Genomic DNA, 20,138 nt, shown 5'->3' on the forward strand with positions numbered 1-20,138 from the left:
TTTTTAGGTTACATTTGGTTTATGAGATATAATAAGATATGATAATACACATATCCTATGAACATAATATCCATACTATATCTAATGAGATATGTTATATAATATTATGTTTATATTTAATTTGTGAAATAAATAAAAATAATAATATGAAATATGAATATTTTTTATTTAAAAGATTTAAATTTATCTTATATTTAATAAAGATATCTTAGCATTAATCTCATATTTTAACTATAAGGGATTAAAAAAAAAAAAGATGAATAATATATGAGATAATTTATTATATCCCATCATCAATTAAATATGACGTTAACCTTTTTTTTTTTTTTTTATAATCTTCTTTAAAAAGTGTTTTCAAGGACATTTGAACACCTTTTCATATATATATATATATATATAATAAATAAATAAATAAATAAAAGAAGAAGAGGAAGATTTGTTTGTTATCATTAGACTATAATTTTTTTTTTTTTTTGTTCAACTTTTACCTCCCTCAATTGGTCCTCTGTACTAAATTTTGACCACATACATTATATTTAGATTTATAAACTATATAAAAAAAATATAATATGCTCTCTAAATTAATAAATATATATTTGTTGATAAATTAATAAACTCGTTGAGATAATAATTTATCTATTTATTTTGTAAGGATTTCAGTAAAATTATTTAACACCAATGCTATGCAAATTTGGAAGATTTAGAATTAATGTAATGTAAATTTAAGAAATTCTACTGGTTTTGAATTAATATCACGCAAATTTAAGAAATTCTACAGATTTTTCACACCTAAAAATAAACAACATAACCTACTTGGCTAATTCCATAAATTCCATCACATTCCATTTTTTTCTCATGAGATTACATTAAACATTAAAGAAAGAAAGAAAAAAAAATGATAGTTTCATTTTTTTATTATAATATGAAGAATATTAAAGAAAATCATACATAATTAAAAATAATTGAAAATTTAAATATTTTTAAATTATTTAATTTTTACATCCATAAGTTTAAAATAACATATAATAATTATTTATTAATTTTAAATTTATTAATTTTATTTTATTTCACTTTTTTTCTGTTATTTTCTTTCAAAAATTTTCAAAACTAAACATGGCTAATATATATATATATATATATATAAAACATGAAAATTGACATCAATATAATATTTTATTAAAAAAATATTTCTATAAAAAAGCAAGAAAAATAATGTCATTTTTATGAAAAGATCTTTTATTGTTTATATAGGAGGCCATCCCATATTTAAAAAATTAATTATTATTATCTTTCAAAAATTAACAATTAAACTTTAATTTGAGCTCCCAAATAAAACTAAAAATATAATATTATCTAAAACAATTACTGAATAATTTAGGGCCCAGGTTTTCAAAAACAGTTTTTCTCCATATCAAAAAAAAAGAAAAGGAAAACACTTTTAATAATTAGAGAACTATTTTTGGTTCTTAAAAACAAAAAGTACGATATTATTTAAGAATATTTTTTAGTTTTTTTATTGTTTGTTATCGTTTTCACTTATTTATTTTTTAAGAATTATTTAAAAATAATAATTATATAAACATATAAATGATTAAAAATAAAATATAATATATAAAAATTAATTTAAAAATATATTAAAAACATTACAATTAACTAAGAAACTTTTATTTTACAAAATATCATAAAACACTTTTTAAAAACTATCCTCAAAAATCATTTTTAAGCAAACAGGGCCTCAATACCCGTAAGGACGGTTCGAAATTTTTAACCGTCTCAAGTAAGAAGGGCCCAGAAATTTCCAGACCAAGACCTTAGAAACGGTGTCGGTGCCGTATCAGAGGCAAGCATCTTCTTGATCCGCCTAGGCCCTCCGTAGCAGAGGCAGAGGCAGCGGCGTAGTTCCAAAATGGTGGTGATTGAACCGGCGATAGAGAGTGAAGAAACCAATCTCAATCCAAAGCAATCGTCTTCATCCACAACGACACCACCAGCAACATCGGCAGAGTCTGCTAAGGATGCTTCTGATGGATTCGAAACCGCTAGCGAAGGGGAACCGGAAACTGACGATGAAGAAAGCGACGGCGGCGCCGGTGATGAACAACAACAGCAGCAAGTCTCTTCCTGCGAGGATGCCTTGAACGACGATCAGTTGAAAGAGGTTCAATAAAAGTTCATTTATTTTTCTGTGATTTTTTTTTTTTTTTGGTGACAATTGATATAATTCTTGTTGGGATTTGAAGGGAATTTTTGGATTTTTTTATGCCTTGAATGAATTAATATTACATTAGTTATTATAAAATTTGGCTATTTTTTCTTCAATTTTAATTGATAATCATTGGCGTTTCGATTTTGCTCAATTTGTTTGATGAGAAAGGGTAGAATGAGAATCGGTACCTCACGTCAGCTGTGCCCCATAAAACTATTTGGTTCAATTTAGACGAGAACTTTCCCTTTTTTCCCCTGAACCAAACTTTGGGCTAATGATTTTTTTTTTTTTTTTTTTTTAAATCTAATTATTGTTCTTGTGCTTTTACATTTTACTGAATAAATGTTGCTAGATGTGAATATACAATTTTTGCCGTTAATTTGTATTGCTAGAAATTCTTGGATCTCTTATTGGCAGTACTATTTCTTGATAGTTTGTATGGTATAAACTAGTTTTGAGTTTTTGATAGGGTTATGGAGCTAGGTGCTTTCTTTAAAAACTTATGGCGGGTCAATAATGTAAGTAGAAATCACTGTTATTAATGAGTTTACAGGGAAACAAAATATGTGTTTGGTTTGTTAAGTTGAGAATCCATGCTTGAGAATAATTATCAATTTGATGTTGAATGAGCATGATTTTCAGAAGGGCATCATTGCTCTTGTTATAAATACAAATCTATCAAAGACAGGAGGGAAAATCAGAATTATGTATTTTGAACTAATATTGACCAACAAAAACAATGCTAAAATCTAGACATCATAGAAAGCAAGAAGCTTGTAAAGAACAGCAAAGAGAATTTCCATGCTTTCAAAAAGGGTTATGCTTTCTAACTTAAAACATTTGGAATTGAACGTCAGATGGACCAAAAAAGATAAAGGGGGGTCAAAGCTTACTAGGTTTTATAAACATCCTTAGCTTCTTCCCACAAATTCGAAATATAGTTCATGATCAGAACTCTCAGGCCACCAAAAATTGCTGCCTCCACTATGACCACCATGGTCACAAACTCTTAAAACTCGCCTCCACTGTTGCCATCACTACTCCAGGATATTGGTACTACAACCAGTATGATAATTACCACCCCAACACCATTATAGGTACTGTCAATACCTTTTGAACTATCTGTCTATCTATATACACACTGTTATTACTGTTGTCACTTCCAGAATCATTGCCACAGCAATTTGTAACTTCTCTTTGAAGGATGCCAGTGCTTTGGCGTGTGGATATGATAGATGATCCAAATTGTAGGCGTTGGGATTATTAACATGCCCAGGCAGAGCCAAGAAATGCTCCTAGGGGTAGGTTTCAGTGAAGATTAATCTATCATTGGGGGTCCTAATGAAAATTCATGTTATCATGGGATTTGGGAGGGCATCTAGATAATTTTTTTTAAAAAATGGCAGACCAGCCCTGAATCTTATATATAGTTTCCTTTGTGTTAAGTCTGTTGTCCACATCAGTTTTGGTACTTTATGTACCCAGTGCATATTGGTTTGTTTCCTTTATTATGAACCAATGCTTGAACATCCAAATGAAGTACTTGAGAAAATAGTGATTTTTGTCTCATCAGGGGAAATGCATGAGGCTGTTCTGGTAAAACAATTGAGCTCCTTTTTCTGTTTACCTCATCTTCTGTGCATGGAAATTATGGTATTTCAGCTACTCATAGCTGGGCATTGATCCTGAAAATCTGTACGAACTTATTTCTATCTTACAAGTTGGCTATTTCGGGGTTTCACATTAGGTTTGCTCTAGTGGGGAAATTTGGTTTCCGGCTTGCTAATGGTTATTTAGCCATCTTACTATGCCTCCAGTTGACAAATTATGGCAGGTTGTGACTTCACAATTTTGTTGATGCTGATATTCTTTTCACTCTCTTTTATTCCTCCTTTGGTCCAATATATGAACATTATACACTGGACAATATCCACCAATTGAATTACAAGGATAAACTAGATTTTCCTTTCAGTTGCTTAGTTGGATTTGCAATGGGAGCTCATAACATGCAAGAAAAAGCTTCTTTGAACTAGGAACAAATTCTACAGAACTTTTTCCTGACAGAATAGAACATGGGAGCTGTGATAAGCTTGGAATGTTTTAAGAAGTAATTGAAATTGTGTTCAATTGCAAAGTTGGTGTTGCACTTGTGTTGCTTAGTGGAGTAGTTGAATCAGTTACCCACATTATTTTCCTAGAGACTACTCATCACTCTATTTAGAGACAGAATAATGGAACATGCTAAGCTATGGCAACCTCCTGAATGGAAATTAAAACATTTGTAAGGTTGAGATTTCTGAATAAGATATTAACAACTACATTAACTGGAATTTTGGCAGATTGTTACTATTGCATCCACAGTTTTATGAAAAATGATTACCAATAGTCTATCAATAAGTCAGTCACATGAGCATGTGTTGGAGATGCTTTGGATGAGTTGTTAAAGTGAAATGCAGTATTTATTTTCTGAGTTCTGAGGTTTAGCCTACCTTTAAAATTTTGGGACAAAGGTGCCTATCAAATAAATAAATAAATTGTGACTGAGGTGCAAAGATCATGTAACTAACTTGCCAATGAATCAAACTTTTGAGATTGGGTATTTATATTAACTCCAAAATATAGGATAGCTTAAACTATGGGGTAAGAATGACCTAGGATATCATAATGAAATAACTTGTTGCTTGGGAAAAGCACAGATGTGAATAGATGAGGCTGTCATGGCTCATGATGCCTGCAAGTTTTCCCATTAGTCTTAAATTAATTCTTAAATTTGGCTAACGAATACAAGGATGAGGCATTGGGAATATGATCCTTGTGGAAATCTTGCCACACCTTTTATACACAATGTGAGACTCATATTATAGTCATATTATTTTTTGGTTAATAGCTCATAAGATTCTATCTAAATATTTATATTTGACATTTATTTTCCTTCATTATTTTCCATGCTGCTCTGTTGTTCAATGGTTCTCCATAGAAGTGGTTAGAGACATGTAATGTGATCCTTGGGGTAGCACATGCCTTTTCATCTTATTTTTATTTTTTATATATTCTTGTATAAATAATAAATGTGGTTTTATTAGCTATAGATTTAAAGATTCTTACTCTCTGATGTTTTCTTCCTAAGCAGAAAGCCTTAGCACAAGCAAATGATGCAAAAATGGAAGGCAACAAACTTTTTGGAGCTGGGCAGTATCAGGAGGCATTATCACAATATGAACTTGCTTTACAAGTTGCACCAGAGATGCCATCATCTGTTGAAATACGTTCGATATGCCATGCAAACCAAGCTATTTGTTTTTTAAAATTGGTATTTCTTCTTACTGAGGATGATTACATATTTTTCAAGTGTTGACATTTCCAATCCATGTAGAAATTTTATAATATGTAGTACACTTCTATCAAGATATTTCAAAATGTGGATTGAGATATTGATAATCTTAGATATTAGATAAATATTTATTGATTCATCCAGATGTTAGACCTCTGGAAGAACACTGTAGAACACTGTAGAACAACGTAGAACACTGTAGAACTGGGAGTGTTTGAGGGGCATGGTGGTCCTGCATGTGGTTGAAGCACGGTTCTGGACTGTTTTTATTTGACTTAGCTTATGGACAATTTTCTAGGAATCCTCTTGATGTTACTTGAGGGCCAGTGCGATTCCTTACTTCTGTTGTTAATATGTGTCATTCGCTTGCTACAGTTTCTTCTGAAAATTTTCGGAAATATTGATTGTATTTTAAGTTTGAACTCTGTTTCATTTTCTTCCTTGATACTTTTTCACTGTTGCCTGATCTTCCAAACTGAGCCATAGTTTCTTCCAAAGTTCCTGCATGTGAGATGTTTTCCCTAATCTTCAGTGAGCGTTTTCTTCTTGAAACTGTTTTACCAAAAGACACCATTTCAAGTACTAACATAAGTAATCTGCATGGTCTTGTCAAACTAACCTATCATACCCATGTTGAGGCAATATGATGCTACTATGGTTGTTGGATTGTGAGGGCCCCTTTCATGTCGAGATGTTTCTCCCTGAACAATACAGTCTTGCATGTTCCATGAAAGAAACCTTATTTCAAGGAGAATACAGATGCAACCTCCTTCTCTAATCTCACCATTCCCTCATAACTTATACTGAATTTCATTTTCCTTTTGGATTTCTTCACATCCACTGCTTTTCCTTTTGTGGCTAATAGAAGATCTTTCTTAGCTGAGAAGAAAATGATGGTTGCCTCCTCAAACCTTCAAAAGAAACTCCCAAAATTTTGATATCTCTAAAATATGCCCAAGCCTCCACATCTGAGTCCCCAATCACCAAGTTGGGCGAGAACTTGCGTCATCATCTCGTTCTCCTTTTACCAATACTACCATTGTGTAGATTCTTACTTATTTCCATTAGAATAGCGTTTGTGTTCCAAACATTTCTGATCTTCACTCAGCCATCCATAAAGCAGATCAGACCCATCATTAGTAAAAGATCAAGAGACTGAATCCATTCCATAGGCTTTCCTACTGACAAGACCTCAAAACAATCTCAAATGATTCCTACTTTTTATCTCCTACCATTGAGGCTTCTAAATTTTCTCAAAATCTTTCTACAATTAGACATTTGACCTCTAGTCTTCCAATAGCCATCTCAACCAACTGCAGAACCCCTTTTCAACCATTGAGATCTATCCACCTTGAGTTAAACAAAGTTTAAATCCTATTCCTCATTGGGCAATGCAAGGAGTTATCGGTTATCTTATTTGTTTTGATAGAGCAAAGATCATCATTATATAAAAGAAATGTAAAATAACGGTGGCATTAGCTCCAAATATACAGGAACTATATGATAAAAAAGATGCCAGTATGCAAACAAGGAAAGAAAAAAGGAAAACAAGTATCATTATATTAAAGAAATGTCAAAAAACGAAGGCATCAGCTCTAAGTATGCAGGAAGTATATGATAAAAGATGCCAATATGAAAAAAAGGAGAGAGAGAGAGAAAGAGAGAGAGAGAGGAGAAGCACCCCACTAACATGATCTCAAACAGTCAATGGAATCTAGCAAGGATAAGGAGCATACTCTAAATGACTTTCTAGACCAAGGAGAAGAGCATAAACAAAATAATCTTTCAGCAAGTGGTTCTAGCACTCCAAATCTTTGAATTGTCTATGATTGTGCTTTTGCTTAATAGGCATAGAGGCTGAACAACAGTAGCAAGTTTCTCTTTGATGTTGTTGTGGAAAAGAAAGATAACCCCCAAAGGGTTATAGATAATTTGAGAAGGAATGGAGGTTGGGGGTTGTTATAATTATGTGGGATAGTATTTTGGTTCTTAAAAAAGATATGGTGACAGATGAGCCTTGCATTTCTTGTTTATTTTGTGTTTAGTGAGGGGTTTGCTTTGGTTTCTTTACAGTTAAATGATGCAAACATGAAGTGGGAATGTGATTTTTTCTGGTGGAGTTAGTGCAGAGTTTGCTTTGGTGTGTGCATGTGTGAGCAAAAGGTATGAAAAGGTTTCTCCACTTATAATGGGTTTCTCAGACTTTAAGGAGTCCAACAACTTGTTGGACCTTCCACCTAAGTGGGAATCTTCTTCTGCTCTAGTCATCGTGATCCTACAACAGTGCTGTGCTTAGACAAGTTCTTAGTTGGGAGGAATATTTCTCAAATCCATCTTGTGGAACCCTGCCTTCACTTTTGTGAGATCATGTGGCCATATGTTTGGATTTTAGCCATTTAGGTATTAAGGGAACACAGAAGCCCTATGGACCTCAAAAACATGTAGCTTAAGGAGTGGGTTCTTTATGAAGAAGGTTAGGGTGTGGGTATGGATGGAGGTTGGTTCACTGATGGATCTCCAAACTTTGTTTCTACTAAGAAGCTGCTAGCTGTAACATGTGAGTTAGACATCTTATCTTCAGGTGCAAATTAAAATTGAGTCTTGTTTGCACAAATTGGCGAGGAAAGAGTTCTCTTAGAGCCCAAGAGGCAAAATTTTTTTACAAGTCAGTTAACATATCACTGCTTTAATACTGAAAGTTATGGTTGGTGGTGCTTCAATTTCTAGCAAAGGATGATACTAAGAGATCATGTAGTTGCTTTTAAGATTGTACTGGGAGGAATGAGGTTTTGATCTCCTGATGGTTTTGGTTTTTAGGTTTTGGATGTGGAGGAAGCTGATGGGATTGGAGAGACTCTTTGAGGAAGAAGTTTGGTCAGCTGTGAAAGATTGTTTGTAACAGGGACAAGGCACCTGGTCTAGATGGATTTTCTCTTGAGTTGATTAGCTTGGTGTGATGTTATCAAGGAGATGAGAAGCACTCTAGAGATAATTCATAGTGATGGCATTCAAATTAGGTGGCTAGAATCTATGATACCAAACTCTCAAACTTCCCCCAACATGCTTGTGTTGACATGATACGACATGGATGTGGGTTCCTTGTTGGATACTCATACTTTGCTTCGCATATGGTTGTTTGATTTTGATTGATTGATTTTTTATTCAACTTCCTTAATAGATTATTATATTTAAAAAGAAAAAAAAATCTAAGAATATTTAGGGATAAGGAAGAAAAGATAAAGAGAGAAACAAAAAGACGAGACATTCTTATCAAAGGTATCTTTGCTTGTAGTTGTTTTCAAATGTATTTCCCTTTTTTCCCTTTTATTATGCTGTAACCTTGTATCCATATCTAAATTTTGAATCCTTTTTTATCCGGTTCCCCATAATTTTGGAGTTAAAAGAACCTGACTCCTATATATGTACCTGCTCCCAAGTCAAGCAGCATGGGATAGAATTTGGGAGACATAAAATTTTACTTAGAAGATGGGAGCATAGGAAGGTCCCAATTAAATGTTTGGGGCAGAGGTAGGACTTCAAAAGAGGCCGTTTGGACTTATTTTCTAATAGCTAGGAGCCTAGGAATAAGGAAGCTGGGGGTGATGGATTGCTTTGGCAAAGTCAGAGCATGTTTGTATTTTGTCCAGTTGATTGTTCTTCTTCCTTTCCCTTTAGCATTTTCCTTCTCCATTGCAATTCCATTTTATTTCAAAATTTTATGAGTTGCCAAATCTGGTCTCTGAAGGATTGTAATTTCTTTACGGGTCCTCTTTCTTGTTTTAGTGTGTATCAACTAGTTCTTTGGTGCATTTGTGGTTTCTCAGATGATATTTTTATAAACATTTTACTTTTGTGCTTGATCTATCTCAGGAAAAATTTGAGGATGCAATCAAGGAATGTACAAAAGCATTAGAGCTAAATCCTACGTACATGAAAGCTCTGACCAGAAGGGCAGAGGCTCATGAAAAGCTTGAACACTTTGAAGAGGCTCTTGCAGGTACGTTTGGATCCAAAAGCTGTGCATTTTATCCTTCAATGTCATCTTGTATTCTTCTCATCCTGAATAGTGTATAGAATTTTTTTCTTGTAAACATTTTCTCTTCTTCAGTGTTTTCTTGTGTTGTGCATTTTTTTTCATTTTATTTATTTATTATTTATTTGGACAGATACAAAAAAGATTCTAGAATTGGATCCTTCAAATTCCCAAGCTAGGAGAGCCATTCCCCGCCTGGAGCAACTGGCCAAAGAGAAGCAAGAAAAGTTGAAGGAAGAGATGATTGGTAAGCACAAAGAATGCTTTTATTGAATTTTTCTTTATTGTTTTCCTTCGGTTATATTCTTCAAGAGTTCTAACCTTCTATTTTGTTCTCTTCATTACCATTATTTGCAATTCGTTATTTAACATTTAGGATCATGTCCCTTTGCTTTTCGTTTTTGGTAGAATTTTTGCAGCCTTCTGCGTGTGTTTTTGGGCTTAGGTCATTATCTCTTTGCTTTTCGTGGCCACCAAACAGATATTACATCAAATTTTATGGGGTTTTTAGACATTTTTCTTGTTCTTATAATGTAACCATTGTAGGCGTAACAGTCATTATAAATTTCAACTTGCTTTGATTTTTTATAATTGTACTCTTTAAATCATATGATCTTTTTAATAACTGTTTCTTGATTTTAACTAATGAAGGAAAAACAAATCCCTACCTGCATAGAGAAATTATGCAGAAAATGGATAGAGAAAGGTTCTGATAATTTGGAAGTCAGTGGCTTTATTTGAGGGTAAATCTTAGTATAAACAAAGCATGTGACCGTGCCGAGCTACCCTGTAATGCCTTGGTGATCTTGAGAGAGCCAGAAGTTTAGCCTGCTAGACAGCAGAATACCTAATTTTTGCACTTAACAACCTGAAATATGGGATGGAAACGAGTATAAGAACCTAATTTCTTATTGAACTCTCTGATAGAAGACCCTTTCACTGGCACCATCCATACTGAAACTTGCTAACCAAAGCAAAATGGAGAAGTTGGATCCACAAAAAGCTGCAACTACCTTTTCCAGCACCCCTCTGCCATCACTTCTCACCAGAATCTTCACAAAAGAGGGTCTGCCTTGCTTGGTAGTATCCCAGCCCCTTTGGCCAATGGTGAATAAAATTCATAAATGCAGAAGCACCCTTGCCGGATGAACCCATCCCCCTTTGCCATGGAACTCCTCCCTTGTGCATCCTGCTTGTGGAACTCACAAATCTAGTGACAAAGGTTTGAATTTGAAATACCCCTCATCATGCCTCAACAGCCAATCTGCTTCCTTAGAAGAAGCAAACTCAAAAGAGGATTAGGGAACCTCCCAAGTGCTCAACCCAAACCCCATGAGCAGCTCTCCATGTGGAGTTTTCCGGGGCCTCTAGATCATCAAAATCAAGCAAAGGGGATACTTTGCTACCCACCATCCCAGAAGACCGTTTAACTCCATTTTTATCCTGGTGTCTTCATCCATCTACCTAAGCAATGTCCATTCCCTCAAGGGTGGTATTTCTTCAACAGGTCAACATAACTTCTTTCTACTCTCGGAGCACAACCCTTAAGAGCTTGTGGTGCTGCCCTTATTTTCCCTTAAAAAAATTGCCTGCCTCATTCCCAACTCCCATTAGGCAAAATTTTGAGGCGAGGGCATTCATTCCAACAGATCACAGCCTTCAATTATAATATAATATCTCCTAGCATTCCTCACAAAAACAGATCTACCTTACATTCTCATTCTGCCTTAGCTCCACTCTTAACCATTTCCCATCTTCACTCAAGTTTTGAAAAAGGTCTTCATCTCCTTCCCACTGCTGCAAATAACTAAGCAACTAAGGAACCAGAATAGGCTTGGAGGTCCAGTTGGATCCATCCTTCTACCCAATATATCAGCAATTAATCCATAATTAGAGTGCACCATTGATGTTACTGCCATAATTTCAGTGTGTTATTGCTATTGATCTCACCACAATGCTTGGAGTATGCTGTTGATCTGGCTCTTTCTTTCTTTTATTGGAGAGGGTAGGAAATAAGGTTTCATGCCAAGGAGCAGATTTCATTAATTCTTTATTATGAGGAAATGTTGAATTTTATGAATTTGTCGTGTCTGAGCAGGGAAGCTTAAAGACATGGGCAACTCTTTGTTGGGCCGTTTTGGGATGAGCGTTGACAACTTCAAAGCTGTTAAAGATCCGGAGACTGGGCAATATTCCATTTCATTCCAGCGCTAGTACAGTTGTTTGGGTGAATTACTGAACATAGATCTTCAAGGAACACAAAAATGCAGGGGAAATGAAAGCAAGCCGGTGGGACACCAATTTGCAGGAATGATTTTGGCTAAAGTGCCCGAGTGTGTATCATGATAGAATTTAGGAATTGACTTTTGCCTCATGAGAGGACTTGAGTGATGCAATTGCTATATTGGAGAGATGTGAATTGATGCTATTAAATAACTCAAAAAAGTGATTTAAGTTATTTCATGTATGCCGCCGCATAAACATATCTTTAGCTTCTAAAACAACAATTGGAAAATTAGATTTTGATTCTGTCCTGAAATTCCACGAAGTGATGTTTATTTTCTTGCCTTGTGTTTTTACTTGCAATATCGGGCCTGCAGACTGCCTCTGAAATTGGGATTTGGTTTGGCAACAATGCCTATTTCCATTGTCTCTCACAATTTGAAGAAACTATTTCAAATGAAAAAGATTAGAGAGACTTAGGGGAAATTTACTTTGGGAGAAATATATGGACCTTACATCAGCTTTGATCTAATTACAGGGATCTCTCCTTTGTTTTCAAACATTATACCGGCCTTTCTTACTAGAATTTGTAATCTATTGTTTAACTGAGTCGCAAAATGACAAAAATGTGTACTTACAATGTAGGTCAAATATGGTTGCTGAGTTTTTTTAATTTCTTTCAATGTTTTTCTTCTTTTCACCGTTTCACCTTTGGAATATGGGAAATGGCTCGGCTCTTAATATAGTGTTGGAAGTTTAGTTCTCGTAGGTCAAGGGGGACTACGTGAAGGTATTCGTCATCCGCTTGTTGCGTTTAAACGGACGAACAATCTAGCTGAGATATTCAGTCTAGAATGGGCCTCATCTGATTGTGATTATAAATCTGTTTGGGCCATATTTTGGTAGACACACTAAAAAAGATTGCAAGGAAAAGAACGTGACCCATTTTTTGGACACATAATAATAGGGTTTGTGTTTTGTGACAATACTAGTGGTATCAACATCTCTAAGAATCATGTTCTTCACTTTAGGACAAAGCACATTGACATTAGGCATCACTTCATTCGTGACTTAGTTGAAGACAAAATTATATCTTTGGAATATGTTCCAACAGAGGGTCAAATTGCTGATATTCTCACTAAACCTTTGGATGTGTCTAGGTTTGAATCACTTAGAAGATCCATAGGTTTATGCACATTCATTTGACATCCTCTAGAACTTGTCTAGGACATCTCCTTGCATATCCTTGAGTCCTAGTTGTCTTCCTAAGTTCCTAATGTCTTCAAGTTGATGTTCTTTTTGTCTTGGTTCAATTTTTTTTTTCCATTTTTCATAATTTTTTCAACATTTGCTAAGTTCATGAGAGTGAAATGCTTATTGGTTTGTTTAAAAGTTAGATTGACTCATAATGATCTTAAAAGCTTCAAGATGTCTTTATCTCCATGACTTGATTGATAAACATGATATTGAATCTTTGCTGTTTTGATTTGATTAGATAAATCACAAAAGGTTAGCTTTGTTTCTTTTAAGTAAAAGCTCATGGTTGAACCTTGTGATTGCAAAAATAGTGAATAATGCTCTTTGAAGTTTAAATGTAAACTTATACCTATTTAACAAGAATTAAAGAGAATAAATTCACCCAAAAATTCCTTGAGTGGTTGAGATGATTGTTCCTTGATTGTTTGTCCTCTCTATGAAATTAAGTTTAAAAAATGGAAAAGACAAGAAAAGAAAAAAGAAAATATTAAGTTTCCCGAATGGGTTATGACTCCTTGACAATGTTTCAAGTATGAAAAGCCTCCATTGCAAGATTGGGACATCTCTTATGTTGTTATGTTGTAAAGGCTTCCTTAGTGTTCCTCAAGTCAAAAATTGATCCTAAGGGTAAAGTCTATATCTTTGTAATCATTTCAATACTAAATGTGAAGCAAATGAGGTATGAACTTTGTTAAAGGGATGTGAATGGGTTGTGTTAAATAGAAATCCGGCCAAGAGAGGTGCAAATTGACTTCTTGGAACATTATCTTGAATTTCTCTAGGAATGAAGAGTGTCTTGAAAATTATTTTTGCCTCATGGATGGATATATGTTCATAAGTGGAAAGAAATTAACATTCTCACTATTTTATGGTGTCATGAGTGAGTCTTCCTTGAGCTTAAGCTTACTTGTTAGAGTGTTGATAATCATTTGTTGCTTACCTATCTATATAATAAATTTGGAAGGTTCATCAATCTCTATGTTTATTAATTTCGTAAAATGTTAAGTTCTTGGTAGAATTTTTGTTCAATATGAATCTGTTAGAAATTTGAGGCTAATCACCCTAGAGAGGGGGAGGGGGGGGGGGGGGGGGGTGTGTAAATAGGCTGATGGTATCTTTTTCACAAATTTAAACTATGTAAAAATAAGAGATAATTATATGCAAATATATAATAAACAAAATAAACACAATTGCATATAATTTAAAAGAATTAGGGAAGAGAGAGTGCAAACACGAGAGTTTATAGTGGTTCGGCACTTCCTTGCCTACGCCCACTCTCCTCAACCTCCTAATTGAGTGAGGGTTCCACTATCTTGAAGCTTCAACCAAGCTTCCAATCTCTTTACAATTGGATTATGGTTCCAATTCACCTTCTTGGAATTTTGGCTCCAAGCACCCTTTACACTTCTTCAAGAGATATCCCTATCTTGAACAACCTCTCAAGTGATACCCCTCACTTGAGAAAATTCCTCACAAAGATATACAAATAATGATCTCTCAAAATCCTAGTAATAGAACTTTAGGTTCAAAGATACAAGAAAAACTAGGATTGAATGGTGCACTAAAGATATGCAAGTTTTGGAATAATGGTGCACTCAAAAATACTATTCCAAGGCTCAAATATAATCAAGAAAGATTTGGGAAGGTTTTGCCTATGAAACAATGAAGATTGGAGCCTTTTTATAGACGAAAAAAGTCAAACTAGCCGTTGGGGGTTCGACCGGTAGAGCTAGGGGTCGACCGATTGACTAGCCGTTAGGAAAAGTGACCGTTGGGCCTCAACCGGACTTCAACCGGTCCTCGACCAGACCTCAACCGGTTGAGGTTCAACCTTGACCGGGAAGAGAAGGCCACTGGGAGAAAGAGAAACTTTTTGGCCTCCCTCAATTGGTTCTCGACCGGACGAGCACAACCGGTCGACCGGTTGAATCGGTTGAGCCATTTTTTTGGCTTAACACTCAACCCTTTTCAACTTTAAACCTTTTAACACAAATTTGAAAATCAATTAACACAAGGTTTTAGTTGAAAACATGAAATCATCCAATTCTTAAGATATTTAAAACAATATTACTCTTGGATGATTTTGGTGCAAAAATAAAGAATGAAATGCATGAAAGTCCTAGTGCACCAACAACCTTACAAAGAGATCTTAAGAAGCTTTGGTCTTGAAAAACTCTTCTCTTTGAGGTGGTATTCTTCTTCATGATTTCTCCTTGGCTTGATTTGTCTTTGGATTGCCACTTTGGAAGTCGTCTTGCCTAATCACACTTAAAATGTAGTCATTAGTTCTAAACCTTGTTTTGTTATCATCAAAATTAAGATTAACCAAACCTTGGTTTCACAGAATCAATACTAACTCATTGATGGGAAAATAAGTGTGTCATCCTAATGTTTCTCAGCTTTGGTGGATCAATTTTTAGTTTTTGGAAAGCTTGTTGGTGTGTTTCTTGTGATTTTTTGTCAATTTTTGCCTAAGTCATTTTTCTATAAGGTGTCAATTGATTCAAGAATATGTAGATCGATCCACTGTGTGCACAGTCTTGTGACCGAGAGCCTTTGAACAAAATGTGGATCAATCCACCAAGATCGATACCGCTTGGCTCTAACACTTAGAATTTTATGTGAAAAGTTTCCTACAATTAAGTTGCATAGTTTTTTCCACCGAGAGCCCATGAATGAAACCTGGATCGATTTACCAAGATCGATAGCACTTATGTCTTTGTGGATTCCAATTTTGTCCCCAATTGTGTACTCTTGCTTGTAAATGTCTGAAGGGCATTTTCATCATTTATAGTTAAAAAATTGAAAAAGTTAGAATCCCAAAAAATGCATTTCTTTCATGTTCATTTCTCTCAAAATACTATTTTCATCCTGCCTACTGTTGGTGCCATTGTTAGGGACATTTCTAACCATCTTCGACCATTTTCATTGGAATCATCTCACAGCTTGTGGCCTTTGCTATAGACCAATGTGTCTTTTCTACACATCATCTCCGTCCAGTGTCGTCGGACTTCCTTTCTGGCCACCGCAAGCCCTTCTCTTCTGGTCAATCCTATTAGATTCTCTTTTCAGGCAAGGTTTTACTACAGTCATGTTGCTTCTAGTCTGAGCTACTAGAAATTGTGATCTGCATAGCACGTGATGTCGACTTGTATTTCTACCATTGCTGCCAATTTTATCTTTCGGCCATTTCCGCCGAATACCCCTTTCCACCATTGCAGATCTGCACTTCTCGTCCATTCCAACCTGTGCTTCTATGTGTTTAGGAGTTTGCATATTTTCTGGCAAGTTACTCAAGCTTGGTTTCAGCATAATTTTTTTGGGTTTCTAATCAAGCTTTCCGGCAAGAGTTCGAGTGGGCTTTGGGTCTCCCTGATGTACTGGTCTTTAGAGTACATGTTTTCAGGTATTTCTTTATCTGTTAATTGCTATTTGTGAAGTCTTCTCTTATGTCTGATATTTTGGGTGCTTTGTTTTATGTATTTTTACGTAGAACTATGCCTTCGAAAGGTCGTGGGAGCAAAGCCCCAATTAAAGGGTCATCCTCTAGACCCCAAAAGGTGTTCAGGATGAGAATTTACCCATCAATCCACCTATTCAACCTCCCAGTATCCCTAGGAGTCCTGCGAAAGCTTCCATATATGGGATTCCTTTCAATGCTTTCCCAACAAAGTTCTATAGAGACCAATACACCAAGGTTTATCGTCAGAGGTCTCTTGTTCTTGAGAGACAAATTCATCTAAACTCATTTAATGACACTCCAATTCCAGCACTATGTGTAGAACTAGATTGGCTTCCTCTAGCAAGCTTCATTGGGAATGCGTGTGCTCCCATTGTTTGTATGTTTTATTTGAATATTATTGAACATGACCTGAATGAGTCCTATCTTAAATCCAGTCTCTTTGGAATTATTGTTAAGGTCACTCTAGAGATGGTTGCTGAAGTCTTAGGAATCTTATTAGTTAATGCACCCTTTGTGAGTGAATTGGAAATCACTTCTAACCTGTTGGATAGAGTGTTTGTTGACTTATGGGGAGAGGTTAAAGGTGAGTTAGGCACAATTTTTCACATTGGTAGCATATCTCATCTTGTATGGGTGTTGGTGACTTTTATGACATTTTCAATTTATCATTCCTCTCACCGGGCATATATTTGCAAGAAATGATGCATTCTCTTGTCCAAAATTCTTCATTGGGAACCCATCAATCTAGCATCTTGCATCATAGATGAAATGATTGTTCAAGGAGATCTCTTCGTGTCTAAGAAGGAGGTTTTTCCCTATGGCATTTTAATCATAAAAATTTGCTAAAAGGCTAGGGTTGAATTTCCTGTAAATTCTTCATTTCTCAAACCAATGGGTCCCATTGATACCTCATCTTGGAATCGAAGTCAAGAACAGATTGAGGGTATCTTTTCTTCTAGGAAGGAGTGTCGTCATATAGCTAAGATCAAAATTGGTGAAGGTGACTCAGATTCAACTGTAGGATCAAGTGTCCTAGCTCAACTTTGTGCTAAGTTTGATGCATTGGATGAGAAATTTTTTGCACAGTCCACTTTGTTTTCTGAGCAGATTTCCTAACTTCAATCTCATATGGAAAAGAGGTTCTCTCTAATTGATGGACAAATGCTATGCAACATGGATCAGTTGCAAGCTCTTGAAGATTTTGTACACAAACATCTCCCTTAGCCTTGTTTATAGTTAGTTATCTTTTTGGAAAGCTTACTTTTGGTATCATAACCGATTTGTTAGTTTTGGATACTTTGATAGTTTTAGACAACTCACATGTGACCTTTGTCTCTTTCTGGGACAAAAAGTGGGAGACATTATACATGGATGTTGCTATGTTGGATACTTGATATTGATCACAATCAGTTTAGTGTTTTGTGTGTGTGTGTGTGTGTTTTGTTCTAGATACTTGATACGATGATCATGATCATTTTTTTTTTGTATATCTGTAGATATTTGACATGGTACTAAATGCATGCTTGCTATCTTTAGACATGTGATCATTTTGAATGGACATTGTTCTATGGTTGAATGTAGATATATGTGGATATTCTTGTGAGAATTCATTTGAAACTTGTGGAGTTTCTTGGTAATATTTGCAGATGCTACTAATGGTTTTCTTGAGATTTAATTACAAGTATTGTAGTATCTTTTATGTGAGTGAATGAGTGAGTGGTATTGTATGAGAGTTGGATGGGCTTACTTAATTGTACTCATTTATGTTGTAAAGGGTTTTGTCCTAGAATTGGGAAAATGGGAGATTGTGAGTGTTTAGCTAGGTTGTCAATTTTGAACAAAATTCCTAAGTGTCCCCTAACTCGGTTTTCCAATCCTTCTTCATACTACTTGACCTATAGAGATAAGCCTTTGGATTTGCTAAAAGGCCAAGGTTTGTAGTCGAGTGTGTGTTGAATGAAATAAATCAACCAACCTTGTTTTTCATCTTTAACGAAGTTAAGAAAGTTGGGAGTTGTTTCTGGATTGATCTAGGTGTAGGGGCAGATCGATCTAACTAACTTGTTTTTAAAATCAAATTTTAGCTATCAGATTAAGGGTTTCTTTTGCTTTTTAAATTGGTAAGGAGAGACTATAGTAGCTGTGAGAGAGTTCCTCATTTCTTACAATTTTTGGGGTGTTTGCCTACTAAGAAAATCTCATCCAAGTTTTCCAAGAAAATTTTTAAATGGATTTTCTGAAAATGAATATGAGTTGATTTCTAAAATATTCATCTATCATTCTCTTGGTTCTGTGCAAAAACCTATTTTCTTCTTTTGTGGATTCAAGAAGAGGCCTAGATCGAGCTTGGTGTGGAATCCAAGTGTGCTCTGGGAAAAGAAGATGAGAAACTGAAAGGGAAAGGTACTAGTCAAGTGGTCCGGGAAAGATTGGTTGGCTTGCGCTAGGTAAAACCTTGTATTCGATTTTTTTTTTTTATTCTTCATAGTGGATGTTTTTTATTGGTTGTAGACCCATGGTTTTTTATCTCTTCGAAGGTTTTCTACGTTAAAATCCAGTGTCAAATGTCTCTTTCTCTCACTCTATTCTTTGATTTATTTTTCAGTTTTTGATATCATTGGTTTCTTGGCCACATATGTTGAATGGAAGATATATGAGATGAAATAAGTGTGTTTATCCATGGAATATCTTCAATAATTTTTCTGTTCATTTTGGTTAATGATATCTTGTAGTAAATTGAAATGAGTTAAGGAAATAATTGTTCTTTTGAATTAATTTTGAAGAGTGTTAAAGTATTTGCATGTAAATTGCATTTATAAATTGTTGGGAGAGTATTGGTGCATACATACTTGCTTGTAAATTTCATGCTTTGTTGAAAAGTTGTTAGAAGAGAAATTTATTTGCATTGAGAAATTCTAAGGTTAGGTAATCTTTGTTGGGAAATTTTTTTATAGTTCAACAACACCTATTCACCCCTCTCCCCCCTCTAGGTGTAGTCCATTATTGAGATTCACCTTTCATTCTTGATTATTGCTCATTTGGAGAAGATATATGGTTTATTGTCTCACCTTTGATATTTTTCCATATAGTTGAATGCATAGACCCAATTGAATATTGTGGCAGTTTGGATTTCATCAAGGAATTCCTCAATCATGTCCTAATGAGTCCATCTTACATAAATGTTATTTAAGAGGTAGACATGATATTGATTGGATTGCTTGACATCGAGACTACATTCTATGTTGGGGCTCTAGGTGCAAGCATTTGCTAAGGGTTAGATGGTTATAGGTGTGTTGTGGTATCATGATCCATACATAGTGTAATACTACTCCATTAATCATCAATTTGTTATTCTAATTGGGTCTTTTCATGAGCTACTAGTAATTTACATGTCTTAGTTTTTTATTAAAGTTTATTTTATTTTTATAAGAATTTGACTTTTCTCTTATTTGACTTACAAACTAGCAGCCTATATCATATATATCATATTACACGTCCAAATAATATGAATATTCACAGGTTGTGTACTATTATATTAGATGTCATATATGAGATGGATTGCTTAAATGCTCCGTTTAGTATTGTTGCTACTACACAACTCTAACCTCGATCAAGTTGTGTACAA

The 20,138-nt window shown here is 34.8% G+C and overlaps 1 protein-coding gene across 1 annotated transcript; it reads left to right on the plus strand.

Annotated features, from left to right (window-relative positions):
• The first annotated feature begins 1,773 nt into the window (after positions 1-1,773).
• On the plus strand, positions 1,774-12,109 carry LOC117925435 (tetratricopeptide repeat protein 1). The gene is made up of 5 exons (XM_034844439.1): positions 1,774-2,158; positions 5,337-5,516; positions 9,408-9,534; positions 9,704-9,817; positions 11,669-12,109. Exons 1-5 carry the CDS (start codon positions 1,907-1,909, stop codon positions 11,782-11,784), a joined length of 789 nt encoding a protein of 262 aa, XP_034700330.1. The 5' UTR covers positions 1,774-1,906; the 3' UTR covers positions 11,785-12,109.
• The last annotated feature ends 8,029 nt before the right edge of the window (positions 12,110-20,138 follow it).

The sequence above is a fragment of the Vitis riparia genome, chromosome 11 (assembly GCF_004353265.1).
Source record: "Vitis riparia cultivar Riparia Gloire de Montpellier isolate 1030 chromosome 11, EGFV_Vit.rip_1.0, whole genome shotgun sequence".
NCBI lineage: Eukaryota > Viridiplantae > Streptophyta > Magnoliopsida > Vitales > Vitaceae > Vitis > Vitis riparia.

Bases quoted from the DNA above. Each gene is read 5' to 3' on its own strand.
- LOC117925435 (XM_034844439.1), top strand. From the start codon at position 1,907: ATGGTGGTGATTGAACCGGCGATAGAGAGTGAAGAAACCAATCTCAAT. The intron at 2,159-5,336 runs GTTCAATAAAAG...CTTCCTAAGCAG, and splicing joins ACGACGATCAGTTGAAAGAG to AAAGCCTTAGCACAAGCAAA. The intron at 9,818-11,668 runs GTAAGCACAAAG...GTGTCTGAGCAG, and splicing joins GTTGAAGGAAGAGATGATTG to GGAAGCTTAAAGACATGGGC.